We start from the raw sequence: 15830 nt of genomic DNA on the forward strand, positions 1-15830 counted from the left end.
GGCCTATTGAAGGCATGGCTGAAATTCCATCTCGGAAATAACCCCTTGTGAGGTTGGAGCGTTATCCTTCAGGATAATGCAAATATACTCCTTAAACCAATGGCTGGTATATGGTGCCGTGTCCACAGTAGATAGAATACGTGGATCCAGTGATCAAAGGATAATCAGGTCCTATACTCAGAGGTGGGACGCTTTCATCATAGGACACAGTAAGAGTCCCACTAAACCGAAAGCTACGGTGCTCTCTGATCACTGTGGGCTTTTAATGTTGGAAGACCTGCAAGCAAACCATCAGAACAAGGTGGAGGCTGCTGCTACATAATTAGACCAAAGAGGAATACATTGGGTACTCAGGAGATCCAATGGGGGCATGTCTTGGTATTCCTGTGCCTAGTTATAACTGTAAATGAATAAGTACAGCCACCACAGCCTGGTAAGAGCATGATAACTAGGGTCTGAAACCCCTCAGGGACGAGTGCCTGGTTCAATCCATCAGTCAAGCCACCTGCACCAGCAGAAGTGCTAGCTGAGGTGGAGGGGAATCTAGAAAGGGTAGTGCAGGAGGGAGATAATGAATATCAGTTATGGCCTTGGAACCAGCTGCAGCAGCAGGGGCTGTAGTCTGTCCCATACCCTGGTCTTTTAAAAATTTTCCAGAAATTGGGATTAGAAACTGCTCAGATGGAGAAACTTAACATGAGAAGCAAATGATCTCAACAATACAAAGCGTGGACCATAGTGAACGTTTTTTGTTTCCTGCCCAAATCCACTCTATAAGCGCATGCATCTGTACTCCAGCTGTTGGGAGTGTTGGCTAACAATTTCAGCTGCCTTCTTCTCTAGAGAATTTCCCTTGGCTAAAACAGGAGCCACCTCACACATGAGGTTCTGCTGCAATCCTGCCCCTGAAGAGCTCACCCCGTGATGGACGGGCACGTATGTACAAAGAGCTGGCCTTGTCGGCCAGCACATGGTGGTGAATTTCATGGGATCCGTGGAGGCTCATTCTTGTTTCTTGTCCTTCTGGCCACTCCTGCTTCCTCTATCCCCTTCTCCAGAGTGCACTGTCCTAATAAAACACTTCAATAAGAATCCTTGTCTCAGGCTTCATTTCTAGATAACTTGATCCGAGACCATCTCTGGCCTAATTAAGACCCTGGTTATCAGGAGTGTCCTGGAGGGTTGTTTTCATATGCAGAAAAGGATTCTTCCGAAGTTTCTCTTGAGGAATGAAATACTGAGACGTGCTGCAACATCATGACCCTTGAAAACATTATGCTAAGTGAAAGAAACCAGAAAGAAAAGAAACCAGAAAGAAAAGAGCACGTGACATAGAATACCACTTGTTTGAAAGGCTCAGAATAGGCAAATTCAGAGACAGAAAGTACGTTAGTGATTGCCAGGGGCTGGGAATAGGGTGGAGTAGGAATAAGGGTAACTGTTTATAGGTGTAGGGTTTCCTTTGGGGTGATGAACATGTTTTAAAATTAGATTGTGGTGAATGCTGCGCAACTCTGATTATACTAAAAACTACTGGATTATATACCTTAAACGGGCAAATTTTATGGTATGTGAATTATATCTCAACAAAGCTGTTAAAAGAGCTATGAGGGAATAAAGAAAATATTCTTTAAAAAAATATTTGCCTTAAACAGTTAATATTCAACTTATTAGTTCCAAATTCAATGTCCTAATTACACCTTAGGTTTTTACATTTGGTTCACAGCTCTTATTATTCTAGTGGTAAGCATAGTAAATCTTTTTGTTTTTGTTTTTTGTTTGAGACAGAGTCTCGCTCTGTTGCCAGAGTGGAGTGCAGTGGCACGATCTTGGCTCACTGCAACCTCCGCCTCCTGAGTTCAAGCGATTCTCCTGCCTCAGCCTCCCAAGTAGCTGGGACTACAGGTGTTCGCCAACGTGCCTGGCCAATTTTTGTATTTTTAGTAGAGACGGGGTTTCACCATGTTGACCAGGATTGTCTCGATCTCTTGACCTCATGATCTGCCCGCCTTGGCCTCCCAAAGCGCTGGGATTACAGACGTGAGCTGCCGTGCCTGGCCAAGTATAGTAAATCTTAACAGTCATTTGGAATTAGCCTTTCACTAACTTTCAATCTCATTCACATACTTATTTAATTATCTTCAACATTTTAAACTGTATTTATAAATTTAATATTTTATCTCATTCACAAGTACTTCAAATGTTAAATTTAATTCCTTCTTGAAATCTTACACAATAATTTTTAAACCAATAATAAGACAACATGGCAAGCCTAAATTTCTCTTTGCTGTTCCGATGCCATCCATAAACTTAGTAAGATTTCAACTTAAACTTAAAAACTTGAAATCGAGTGCTCCATTTTGTTTTAAATTGTAATTAAGGCTGTTGTTGTATGAAGCCAAAATCTCTTAAACATGACAAGTACATAATTTACCAAAAATTTACCAAATATACAGAAAATCCTTTTAATCTTATGGTTTTAATTATTTTACACCTTTTTATTCCTAATTGTAAAAAGTGCAGGAGTTACATGAGGCATACACACTTAAAAAGGCCAGGTACCAATCCAATAAACAGAAATTAATTAGACCAGAGACCTTGGCAGGTCCGGAGACCCAGAGTAGATATCCAGAATGATTCAGCTGTCTATTCCAGCTATTGTATCTAAGGCCCTCTTGGTAGTCATTTTTTCTTGGACTACAAAAACTGAAGCAAGGTGTTGGATTCAAGTTACATACATTACCTCTCTACTCACAAAAACCTGCAGCTTCCTACCTGGTAAATCACTTGATTGGATTTTTATTTACACATTTTTATACTTTTTTTTTGTTCTTAGGGTATATAATAGGAAATAGGAAAAAAAGGAAGAGACACAAATGTCTTTCCCACTCAACAAGTAAAAAGTATTTGCACTTGGATTATTCCATTTGATTGCACTGTCCAAAATTCATATAGATATTAAAAATGATTTCTACTTATTTTCTATGATATGTGTTCACAATATCTGAAGTCGTTGCACTATGTGCATTAATCCTGTTTGCCAAAAGATTGCACTTTTCTCTGCTCATACATGCAGTAGGCTGAGGAGAATGTTCTGCCAGATGCTGTGCTCAGTTCTGGGATTACAACAATGAATAAGACCATTTGTTCACACTTAAGGAGTTCAGACTCTAGGTAGGAAAAACCTAAAATCAGAAAATCATTGCAAGTATTTGCTCAATGTCTCTTTTTCCATGGGAAAAGAGGGCAAGGACTTCATTCTGTGAGGACGTGACTGTCTGATTCACTGCTGTCATTACCAGCACCTAATACATAGTCACACTATTTGTTAAATACATGAATACATGTTAAAATGGGTTTATATAGAGGGAGTATGGGAGCCCCCAAAAGGGACATTTGCCTAGTTTTATGTGTAGATATTGGGCTCGAGGGTGAGATAAGGGTGTTACTTCAGAGGTATCAGGAAAAATTCCTTAAAGATGAGAACTGAGCTGAGTTTTGGGAGACAGAGGAAATTAGGTAAAAGTGGAGTTGGGGGTTGCTTAGGAGTTCCCGTAGCTTGTGGCGAAACTTCAAGCAGTTTCAGAGTGCCAAGACATCAGTCTGTCAATGTAAGCAGCGGAGAGATCTGGAAGGGCTTTCTAGGCTGTTTTATATATTTCCATTTTAGTATCCATCTCTATATGCTTATTTTAAAAACTTGTGCATAGATCCTTACTACACTGGTAGCTCACTGATGCTGAGGACTGCCCAGCGTAATAATGGGAATATGGTAGTTCCTCAAGTTAATGCAGAAATGAAATAACAAACGGGGGAATGACAAGTAACGGCATTATGAGCACTAAGTAATCTGGATGGGGGGATGTCAGGAAGGGGGCCTATACCAGGTTAGACAGAGACCTATTCGGCATATTAACTAATGGTGAGGCAAGTTTAGTAAGCCTCACATCTCAGAAATAAAATCAGAGAGGAATGTTGGGAGTTTCAAACTACTTTCCTAGCGAGAAGGTGAAAAAACACAAATGTCGCAGGGTACGGTGCCTCATGCCTGTAATCCCATTTTGCTGAGGTGGGAGGATTGCTTGAGGCCAAGTACGAAACTAGCCTGGGCAACATAGCGAGACCCCCGTCTCTACAAAAGAAAAAATGTGAAATTAGTAGCAAGCGCCTGTAGTTCCAGCTACTGGGATGAGGAGGGAGGATCGCTGGAGGCTGCAGTGAGCTACGATCGCTCCACTGCACTCCAGCCTGGGCGACAGGGCGAGACCTTCTCTCAAATAGAGATACACAGACTTCAGAATTTATTAGGGTTTGTAATTTTCAGGTTCCAACGAACAGCAAGGGAAAGGGCCTGGCTGGGTAGAACGTTACACCCGGAAGTAAAGAGACGAATACACCTCTGGGTGCACTTTGTAGTCTGGCTGGCAAACAAGCAACACCGACGCGCAGAGTTAAGTGCTGGGACTTCCCAAGCCTGGAAAGGAAGCTGTGTCTCTGCGACTACGCGGCTGCCACCAGCGCTGAGCGGCCGGGTATTTGGCCTCGAGGAGCAGGCACTGTAAGGGCGGCGCGGAGAGGGCGGAACGCGGGACGCAGGCACCCTAGCTCCCGACGGACGCAGTTTTCAGTCGCACGGGCGAGCTCCGGGCCGGCTGCGGAGCGACTCCCCTCCGCCGAGTGGGCGGCCTGGCTGTCTGGAAAGAAGGGCTGGGGCCTGCCGTTCCTCCCGCGGAGCATCCTCCCCAGCTGGACGACCCCACGCTGCAGCACGGGCTTCCGGCTTCTCTCCTCAGTGGCCAATTCGAGGGCACAGCGGGCTCCGGAGGCGCGGCGGCAAGCCTATCACGCCTCCCAGCCACAGCCTCCAGCACCCGAGAGAACGGCCGTCCGCGGCACACTTTTTCCGGGCAGGAGGCGGAAGGCCCGGGACTTGGAGAGGTGGGTTCGAGAGAAAGATCAGTGTCCCACCACTACTTCCTGGAGACGCCGGGGAAAGCAGGCCATCCTTCGAGCCACCTATCTCTTCTCCGATTGGTTAACTGCCCTCTTAATGCTTTCCGCTGGCTGGGGATTGGTTGGGATGCACCGTCTATCACCTGCTTCCCTGTGGGAATCTAGGTCGCTAAGGGAAGCGTTACTTGAGGCTCGGTTGGGAAGAGGTTGGTTGGGCCCCTGGAGCCCACTTTGTTTATCATACTGGGGATTGTCCCCCGGCGCGAGCTTCCGTCGCAACGGCCAGGAAAGAAACCAGTAGCGGGACTGAGGGCGGGGGTGGCAAGAAAGTCAAGGTTTAGAAGTAAGCCAGAGACGCCTAAGCCTGGTAACATCCGAATGGGAACGGGATAGGAAGGAAGGCCTTTGAGAGAGGAGGCGTAAACCCAGGCGCAGTGACAGTGTAGGACGAAAGGCCTAAGTTTGTTGCGGGAGGTAGGGGCCTTGCGGGAGGTTTGCATGACCTAATTGTATGGGGATCTAATTTTCTAGATGTGTCTAACAAAATCCACTGGAGAATTTGCTTTGGCTTTGCAGCAGAGTGGGGAGACTACCACCCGTTCCTGGTCTTCAGAGAGACAGTTTATTCAATTATTCAACTCTCTTTTATTGCTTCAGATGGGCCACTCTCAAAAAAGTCACAAACAATTGAAGGATGGATACCATGGCATATGTTAAAAGCATGTCGAAAGGAAAATAAGGTATTCGCTTTGTTTTCATTGTGATTAATTGTATAAGAAAATTACCTTTAAGGGGAAGCTCTTAAGTTTTAAGTAATATTAGGGTAGCTTGATTTTATGATAGGTTTCTGTAAAGTTATTTATTACAAAAATCCTATTATGGCTGTACCTACGAAATATGCTCTTTGCTAATTATGGTCCTAATCTGAAGATAGAAATCTTGAGTTTTTAGTAGTGTTAATTCGTATTTGAGTGGATAATGTTACTAGGTCATTTGTTCAAAATGACAAAATAACCACAGTGAAAAAAATCCTTGAATTTGTAATTTAGTGTTACAGGTGAAATTGAATAGTTGCTTACTCCTACAGTATTTTAGACTTGTAGGCTAATTTCACCTTATATTTAAAGCAGCGTGCTTATTAAACACCTGGTGTATTTCGAGAGGCGGAGTTGCACAGTTGCTTCACTGGTAGCCTAGCCATTTGAGCCTCCAGCCTCTACTGAATCAGGTGCTGTATTACTCATACCGTTTAGTGACATGCCAGAAGTTGTTGAGAAATAGTTTATTTCATCTGCAGAACACCCAAATTAGCTCTTAACAGCAGACCTGGTCCTACTCTGGAAAACTCTAATCAAGAATTGGGGATGAGATTTGGGCATCTGGATTTTTAAAAATATCCTTAAGTGAGTTTGAGAACCATTGCTTTAGTGTGACTTACTAAATAGATGTGTTTAAGAAATTTTAAAATATTTATGAAACAAACATCTTTCTCCCTTGATTTCCTTATAGTTTAAAAGCGAGCTTCTCAGGAGTGACATTTAAATATAATTCAAAAATAGTGTTTTCTTAGGCAAAGTCAGGAACTTTCACTGGCACTCTGAAACTCCTGGGACTAACCATTCCAGGCTTAAGGATGAGGCTTGATATGGGGAGATACAAAGTGCTCTGATGCACTTTCACAATCCTTGAGCCATACATGAGGTCTTGTTTCCTGTTGGGTTTCAAAGTCTTCGTGGTAGGCTTTAATGAGAGATCACCTCCCAGTCTGTTCAGTAGATATTAATTAGGCTAAATGATTTTCACCTCAACAAAGTGCAGTGGGGGATAATATTACATTCATGAGCCTTATTTTGGAAGGAATACTTTGCTGAAAATAAACGTAAATTATATCATCCCAATATCCCTTTGCTCATTAAGTGAAGAATGTGCATAATTCAAGCCTAAAATTTGTAATTAATGTGAAGTACCCAGATACTGAAACATAAATGAGGACCTCTGGAGCAACTCTGGAGATCGTTAGCCGGGTCAAAAATGAGATAATCACTATGGTATTCAGGCATGAGCATTGTGTGGTAAACCCAAATCCATTCTGACTTAATGGCTTTAGGCAAAGAAGTAGCTCCAATTGTGTTGTATTTCCTAGAAGTTGTTTTTCATTTTATATGTAAGGTTCTCACTGCAAGACTTGGCAAATACAGTATTTGGGTAGGGGATAACATTTAAAAATTAAAAACTGTAAGTTAAAAATACAAAGCCAAATGTGGTCCATGACTTAACACCTTGAATTTTGTTTATATTGTTTGAACAGAAAGCCAGGAATCTCAGGATGAATCGGTCTAGATCTAGATCAGATGGTGGCAGTGAAGAAACCTTATCTCAAGACCGTAATCATCATGAAAATGAGAGAAGATGGCAGCAAGAGCGTCTCCACAGAGAAGAGGCCTATTATCAGTTTATTAATGGCCTCAATGATGAAGATTATCGGCTTATGAGAGACCATAACCTTTTAGGCACCCCTGGTAAGAGATGGGTAAAAGAGGAGACAACTTTTTTCATCATTAGGTGGAAGGATTTCAAGATAAGGAGAATTGGTATTCTTTTTCCCTGCTTCTCTTTATGAAAGTATAGTATATTGTTTTTGTGAGTTTAAGAACTTTTTAGTGTAATAAAGTAGAAAATCACTGGCTTCTGTATTTTATAAGGTGAAAATATGGGACATGGAGCACTATTACACAAATGCCAAACTAAGAAACAGGTTAATGTACATAATGGTGTTAAGTATTTACATATATGGTCCTATTTGTAATTTTTATACAAATAAAATATGACTTGGCCAGGTGTGGTGGCTCATGCCTGTAATTCCAGCACTTTGGGAGGCCAAGGTGGGTGGATCACCTGAGGTCAGGAGTTTGAGACCGGCCTGGCCAATATGGTGAAACCCCATCTCTATTAAAAATACAAAAAATCAGCTGGGCATCGTGGTGTGCCTGTAATCCCAGCTACTTGGGAGGCTGAGACAGGAGAGTTGCTTGAACCTGGGAGGCAGAGGTTGCAGTGAGCCGAGATCACGCCACTGCACTTCAGCCTGGGCAACAGAGCAAGGCTCCATCTCAAAAAAAAAAATTTGACTTAAAACCCAATTTGAACTCACTTGGGGTATTATAATTTATTTATTCAGCTGAATGAATAACTCCCCCCAAAGCCCAATGTGTTCCATAAAGTTTTTTACAAATGAACTAATGGAAATTTGTATATTTATATATTGTGTGTTTTTATATTGATGACCCATATAATGAAGTATTGGGGATAAAATTCAAGTAAAGATGTGAAGTTTTCTCTATAAATGCTCCCTTAATTTCTTTTTAACTGACAAAAATCCACAGAGTTATTGCTTATAGATTCCTAAGTGTATCAACTGGCAGCACTTTACCAACTATTCAAATTAAATCTTTTTTTGTTTTGTGTTGTGTTTTTGAGACGGAGTCTCCCTCTGTCCCCCCTGCTGGAGTGCAGTGGCGCTATCTCGGCTCACTACAAACTCCGCCTCCCAGGTTCACACCATTCTCCTGCCTCAGCCTCCTGAGTAGCTGGGACTACAGGCGCCCGCCACCGTGCCCGGCTAATTTTTTGTATTTTTAGTAGAGACGGGGTTTCACCATGTTAGCCAGGATGGTCTCGATCTCCTGACCTCAGGTGGTCCACCTACCTCGGCCTCCCAAAGTGCTGGGATTACAGGCGTGAGCTACCGTGCCTGGCTATTCAAATTAAATCTTATTTTAATAGTTTTTAATACAAGATTAATAAATGAAGCACAACCGAATTGATGCGCGTTGGTACAAGTTTTTAACTGTCTTCAATTTACAGAACATATGAAAGTAATAAGACATTTGTCTTCTATAGGTTACTAAAGATTAGTCTTACCCTTCATGAGGTCTCATAAGACTTAATTCAGAATTCTTAAATGAGCAATTTTTCATTGTTTTAGGAGAAATAACATCAGAAGAACTGCAACAGCGGTTAGATGGCGTCAAGGAACAGCTGGCATCTCAGCCTGACTTGAGAAATGGAACGAATTACAGAGGTACTATGGAGTCCTTTCCATAAGGAACAGGCTTGATTGGAGCACTTGCAGAAATGAAATTCTTAGACCTTGTATAGTATGTTTGTCTTCAATTTTTTCCAGTTTTAATGTGATACTCATTCAGATAATATGTATATGAGTAGTAAAGCAGTATGGTTAGGCAGTATAGGACAGAGGAGTGAATGCAAAGATGTCTTAAACACACAGATTGCCTTCAGAGAGCTTTATGAAATAATATACAATTAAGTTAATTCCCAGCATAGTTATTTTTAATCTTGGAATGTACACACTACTTTTTCTAAAGTGATACTTCTCAGCTTCTAAAAATTTGTATATAGAACCGTGTAGAAAGACTGAGTTAGGAAACCTGTTTCTATTTCTTTGTTCTGTTTGATGGTTTACATATAAAAAGTTCTTATAAAGAAAATACTGTAAAAGAGCTTCAAACTAAATGAAGTATGTACAGTTAAAAGTAAAAGCCACTTTTGTGTTCCTCTTAAGCAGTTCTACTTCCCTCCTCAGAGGTATTTATTAGTAGTTTCACATATTATATCAAAATCATTGTGTTAGTTACCATGAAGTCATATAAAAACCCCAAAATGTAATGGCTCAATAAGCTAGAAGTTTCTTCTTTAACAGTCTGGGAAAAGAAATCCTCCTGCAATCCACTCAGCTAACAGAATGGTTCTGCAACTGTGCTGTTCAGTACAGTAGCTGCTAGCCACGTGACTATTTAAATGGAAATTAATTAAAATTAAATAAAATTTAAAATTTAGCTCATCATTCATACTAGCCACATTCAGGTGCTTAATAGTCACATGGGGCTAGTGGCTTCTGTATTGGACAGCACAAATACAGAACATACTCATTACTTGAGAAAGTTTTATGGGGCATCACTGCTCCAGGGTACCATTTGTATGATCTGGCTAAGTCGCAACCATATCTAGGTTCTAGCTGGTAGGAAGGAGGTCCAGGCACTAGCCTGAGAGTAGGATGTATCGCTTGCTCTCCCGTTCCATTCACGAGAACTTAGTCTCATGGCCATACCTAACTGCCAGGCTGTCCACATGCCCATACCTAACTGCCAGGCTGTCCACATGCCCATTTCCAATGCTTTTGCAATGGAAGAGGAGTAGGGTAGATTTGACTAGGTACCTGGCAAACTCTTTCACATGCACCATCATCGCTACACTTAATCAAAAGTTAATCAAAAAAGGAAGTAGCATTTAAAATAATTCATGTTCACCTGCCTTTTACTCCTATCTTTTTCCAAACAAATGGAAAGTAGACATTAACACATTTTATTGTGTTTAGATATGTGAGTTGTACTATATAGATATGATAATACTGATACGTTTGAATGGAAAATGTACTCATCAAATATAAAAGAGCTCATCATCTTTGGAATATGACTCAGTTGCTGTTTATTTTATTGGCATTAACAGCTGATTAATAGCTTCAACTTCAACATTTTAAAAAGTCTTATGAGAGATTGCAGGAATGAAATGAAATCAGAATGATGTCATGTAATAGCTCTTTTATTTATTTATTTATTTATTTATTGAGAAGGAGTCTTGCTCTGTCACCCAGGCCGTAGTACGGTGGCACAATCTTGGCTCACTGCAACCTCTGCCTCCCGGGTTCAAGCAATTCTCCCGCCTCAGCCTCCTGAGTAGCTGGGATTACAGGTGCACACCACCATGCCTGGCTAATTTCTTTGTATTTTTAGTAGAGACGGGTTTTTACCATGTAGGTCAGGCTGGTCTTGAACTCCTGACTTTGTTATCCGCCTACCTTGGCCTCCCAAAGTGCTAGGATTACAGGTGTGAGCCACTGCGCCCAGCCTATAATAGCTATTTTTGAGTAGAACAAACTTTAAAGTTGAAGTTTGTGTAGTTAATGTGTTGATGCTTTTTATTTAGTACTTTATATAATCTCTACTGGTTATAAATGGAAAATTTAAGCTTGGCACAGTGGCAGTACCTTAGTCAAAGAAGTTTATGTGTGACACATTTACTTCTAAATTGATTAATTGAGCAATATTAATTGAAAGTCTGATTTATACCAGATACTGTTGTAGAGGCTGGAGATGTAACAGTGACTAAAACTACAAAAATCTTTGTTTTCTTGGAGCTTACATTCTAAATGAATAGAAAATGTATTTTATTATGTATAACAGCTAACATTTATGGGGTGGCTTTTTATGTGCCAGATATTATGCTAATTATGTTATATATAGCATCTTATTTTATCCTCAGGATAACCCTGTGAGATTGATTCTATTATTATCTCCAGTTTATAGACAAGGATCAGCCATAGAGACCTTAAGTAACTTGCCTAGTTTCTCAGCTTCACACGAAGACAAGTACAGTAATGTGGTTTTAATGTTATATTCAGAAACTCACGTTTCTTGATACATACATTTTTGGCAGCACCTGAGAAATAGGAAAAATTTCTAAGATTACAGAAATACCTAGTTGCAAAAATGACTGAGTTGACTTTTCCAGAAAGATTCCACAAATACAGGACAAATTTTACATAAAGTTTGTCATTGTATTTTATCTATCTTACTATATTGATAGAGCAGTTTGAATGTAAAATTTTGGTAGTGGATATATTTCTCATTCACCTTAGTATTTTGCTAGTAATGGGCAGATAGAAAGTAAGAATGAGGATTTCTCCATAGCGTTGTATAAATAGTATTTAAAACTTTGTAATTATGTAAATAGTAATTTAATTTTTATAATATGCTTATAGTATATATACTTTTCTTTTAGAAAGTTGTCTTTTTACCATCTTTTATTCATTAAAATCCACAGCTCTTCTTTAATTTATTACAAACTTTGTTTTTCTTACAAGTTTTCAATAAAGCTGTAAGGTGTGTCTTAGGAATTGACCTTAAGTTGATTTGCTTTGCTTTCTAGACTCAGAAGTCCCTAGAGAAAGTTCACATGAAGATTCTGTTCTAGAATGGTTGAATACCTTTCGGCGCACAGGAAATGCAACTCGAAGTGGACAAAATGGGAACCAAACTTGGAGAGCTGTGAGTCGAACAAACCCGAACAGTGGAGAGTTTCGGTTTAGTTTGGAAATCCACATAAATCATGAAAATAGAGGATTTGAAATTCATGGAGAAGATTATACAGACATTCCACTTTCAGGTAGTAACAGAGCTCATACTGCAAATAGGCAACAAGGGTCAACTAGTCCTGTGGCTAGGCGAACAAGAAGCCAAACCTCAGTGAATTTCAGTGGTAGTAGTTCCAACATTCCAAGGACTAGGCTTGCTTCAAGGGGGCAAAATCCAGCTGAAGGATCTTTCTCAACACTGGGAAGGTTAAGAAATGGAACTGGGGGAGCAGCTGGCATTCCTCGAGCTAACGCTTCACACACTAATATCAGTAGTCACACAAACCAATCAGGTGGTAGTGAACTCAGGCAAAGGGAGGGGCAGCGGTTTGGAGCAGCACATGTTTGGGAAAATGGGGCTAGAAGTAATGTTACAGTGAGGAATACAAACCAAAGATTAGAGCCAATAAGATTACGATCTACTTTCAATAGTCGAAGCCGTTCACCAATTCAGAGACAGAGTGGCACTGTTTATCATAGTTCCCAAAGGGAAAGTAGACCAGTACAGCAAACCACTAGAAGATCTGTTAGAAGGAGAGGTAGAACTCGAGTCTTTTTAGAGCGAGAGAGAGAACGAGAACGCAGAGGTACTGCATATACCCCATTCTCTAATTCAAGGCTTGTGTCAAGAATAACAGTAGAAGAAGGAGAAGAATCCGGCAGATCCTCAACTGCTGTACGACGACATCCAACAATCACACTGGACCTTCAAGTGAGAAGGATCCGTCCTGGAGAAAATAGAGATCGGGATAGTATTGCAAATAGAACTCGATCCAGAGTAGGGCTAGCAGAAAATACAGTCACTATTGAAAGCAATAGTGGGGGCTTTCGCCGAACCATTTCTCGTTTAGAGCGGTCAGGTATTCGAACCTATGTTAGTACCATAACAGTTCCTCTTCGTAGGATTTCTGAGAATGAGCTTGTTGAGCCATCATCAGTGGCTCTTCGGTCAATTTTAAGGCAGATCATGACTGGGTTTGGAGAACTGACTTCTCTAATGGAGGCTGAATCTGAGTCAGAGCTTCAGAGAAATGGCCAGCATTTACCAGAGATGCACTCGGAACTAAGTAACTTAGGTACAGTTAACAACAGGAGCCAGCACAGGGAAGGTTCCTCTCAAGACAGGCAGGCCCAAGGAGTCAGCACTGAAATGCATGGTGAAAACGAGACCACCCAGCCTCATACTGGAAACCGTGACAATAGGGGTGGCAGGCAGTTGCGAAATTCAAACAATTTAGTTGAAACTGGAACACTACCTATTCTTCGCCTTGCTCACTTTTTTTTACTAAATGAAGGTGGTGATGATGATGATGGAATACGTGGTTTAACCAAAGAGCAGATTGACAATCTTTCCACCCGGCACTATGAGCATAACAGTATTGATAGTGAACTAGGTAAAATCTGTAGTGTTTGTATCAGTGACTACGTAACTGGAAACAAGCTCAGGCAATTACCTTGCATGCATGAATTTCACATTCATTGTATTGACCGATGGCTCTCAGAGAATTGCACTTGTCCGATCTGTCGGCAGCCTGTTTTAGGGTCCAACATAGCAAACAATGGGTAAAGTGGGATTTACGAAAGTATTGTTTTTTAGTAGAACTGAATGTTGAAGTATTGTTTTGCTGAGTTATTTGTGATAAGCTAACCAGGATGAAAAATAACAGATTATATATAGTTTGAACTATTTTTTGTGTGCTTTTTTAAACTTGTTAAAAAGAAATTTATATAAAATTTAAAATACAAATGTTAAATTATCCAGAAATACAGAATAGTTAATATTGCTAGAACCAAATAACCTCTAAAATGTCTTTATTTTTGGTAATTTTGTCATGCTAAGCACTTTTGTATCTGCGCAATTCAGTAGGTTAAGAATGAATCTTCTTTTTCTTAATAGTATAGCAGACTTTAGTTTCAGGTTTCATAGGCTTAGTACTTATGTCTAGACATTTGTGTCTAAATAAGCTTTTCATTAACTTTTTATTTTAAGGACTATCTTTTCATGAAAGAGTATTTGGCTGAATGTTTGCTATATATGTTACTTGAAATATTAAATTTAATATGCAGCATACCATAGGTGTATATATAGGTATGTAATTTTAAGGTTAAAATATTCAGTCTACAAGTTTGGTTCTTATTTAAGCTTTTGGGCTAATACTGCATATGGCACAATGTTTAATATTGGCAAGATCATCTCAGAGAAAGGGGATGCGGATATAATTTTAAAATAGAGATAATTTACTGACGCGTCTCTGACAATCTAACTTATTAGACAGCAAGCAATATATAATACTGAAAAAGTATTCAGAAATGGAAAATTTAGATCCATATAGGTTATTTAACTTGTGTTCAGCCTTTTTGTAACTTTTTTGAAAGTGCAAACAATTCTTTGGATTATTAAATAAGGTATAGAATATGCATGGTTTCTCAAATCTAGTTTTAAAATGTAAAAAAAAGTCTATAAAGAATCAGATGCATAGATACTATGTTAAGTTCACTTGGAGGCTAAAAATCTCCAATGAAAACAAAACAAAAACCTTTAAGAGAATGTAGAGTTTATATAAACACAAAGTACGCATTGAAGATCTGTTTCTACCAATAAACATTAAAACAAAGACTGGATGTGAACTATTTTTTCTGTTGCTCCACTGTGTTTTTTTTCACCCCTGCTAATATTTCGTACTAGATGCCAGGCAGTGTTGTGGGATAGAGGATTCCCCAGACGACAGACAAAAGTCCCTGGCTTCATGGAAAAGATTTATGTGCTCTTAGAAACTGAAAATCAATTGATAACGTGGATTATTATTCTTACTTTCATATTTGCTTATTAATATATGACAGGGTTTTCTTGTGGTGATACCGCTTGGGCAAAATCACAAGAACAGTACTTAAGGCCAGATTCTGTGAGATTTAGAAATATCTCCACGTTTGATTTTCCTTTCTGACTGGTGACTATATTCGATTCGTTAGGTTAGATTCATGCCCGTTAAGGAGTGCATTTAACGCATGGAGTAAAAGGTTTTCATAAAAGTTGTGACTTTGTTTGGAGTAAATTATTTACGCAGGTCAGTTTGAGGACATAAAACTGGGAAGGTTGATCGATCAGATTTGAAGGCTTTACATAGCAAACTAAGGACTTTTTATCTTACCTTATAGAGATGTTAGATGTCTCTTGATTTTAGTGGCAGAGGGTAAGATCATTTTTCATGGCCCAGGAAGATGGGTCTGCTACAACATATAGAACACATTGGAATGGAGAGAGGTGGGAAGCAAAGAAACCAATAAAGAGAACTATTGTGATAAAAGACATCATTATTTGTATTACCAGTTGTCATCAGTTATCTAACCTAGAATGATGGCAATGAAACGGAAAGGAAAGAGAAGGGTGTAAAAATGTTTTTTTAAAAAAGACATTATTTGGTTTCTAGTTCAGTATGAAGAGGTAGAAGAGAGTCATATATTCACAGATGAAGAGAGAATCACCTAGGTGGAGGAGGGAGAGCTAGCACAAATTACCATTATAAGGTATGCCAATTTAAACATCTTGAACATAGCTTAATTCATACATCTGACTTATTTTAGTGTTACAAATTGCCCCCAGTATGAGGAGAGACTGAATCCAGCGTTTATTTTTTATTTTTATTTATTTATTTTGTTTGAGACAGAG

General features: G+C 39.7%; 1 protein-coding gene across 4 annotated transcripts; it reads left to right on the forward strand.

The window, feature by feature from the left end:
- The first annotated feature begins 4631 nt into the window (after window positions 1-4631).
- Window positions 4632-14783, forward strand: RNF6 (ring finger protein 6). 4 transcript variants are annotated; one of them, XM_023190293.3, is made up of 6 exons: window positions 4919-5159; window positions 5611-5693; window positions 7262-7472; window positions 8939-9034; window positions 11959-12077; window positions 12782-13727. In XM_023190293.3, exons 1-6 carry the CDS (start codon window positions 5051-5053, stop codon window positions 12902-12904), a joined length of 741 nt encoding a protein of 246 aa, XP_023046061.2. In that variant the 5' UTR covers window positions 4919-5050; the 3' UTR covers window positions 12905-13727. The 4 variants fall into 4 exon arrangements, with proteins under 4 accessions (XP_023046059.2, XP_023046061.2, XP_023046060.2 ...); XM_023190292.3 differs by having other exon boundaries at window positions 11959-12195; window positions 12782-12949; XM_023190291.3 differs by having other exon boundaries at window positions 4632-4938; window positions 11959-14783.
- The last annotated feature ends 1047 nt before the right edge of the window (window positions 14784-15830 follow it).

This window comes from Piliocolobus tephrosceles, chromosome X, assembly GCF_002776525.5.
Source record: "Piliocolobus tephrosceles isolate RC106 chromosome X, ASM277652v3, whole genome shotgun sequence".
NCBI lineage: Eukaryota > Metazoa > Chordata > Mammalia > Primates > Cercopithecidae > Piliocolobus > Piliocolobus tephrosceles.

Coding starts and splice junctions, on each gene's coding strand:
- RNF6 (XM_023190290.3), top strand. CDS start 5,051: ATGCTTTCCGCTGGCTGGGGATTGGTTGGGATGCACCGTCTATCACCT. Junction 7,473..8,938: donor TAACCTTTTAGGCACCCCTG/GTAAGAGATGGG, acceptor TCATTGTTTTAG/GAGAAATAACATCAGAAGAA. Junction 9,035..11,958: donor AAATGGAACGAATTACAGAG/GTACTATGGAGT, acceptor TTTGCTTTCTAG/ACTCAGAAGTCCCTAGAGAA.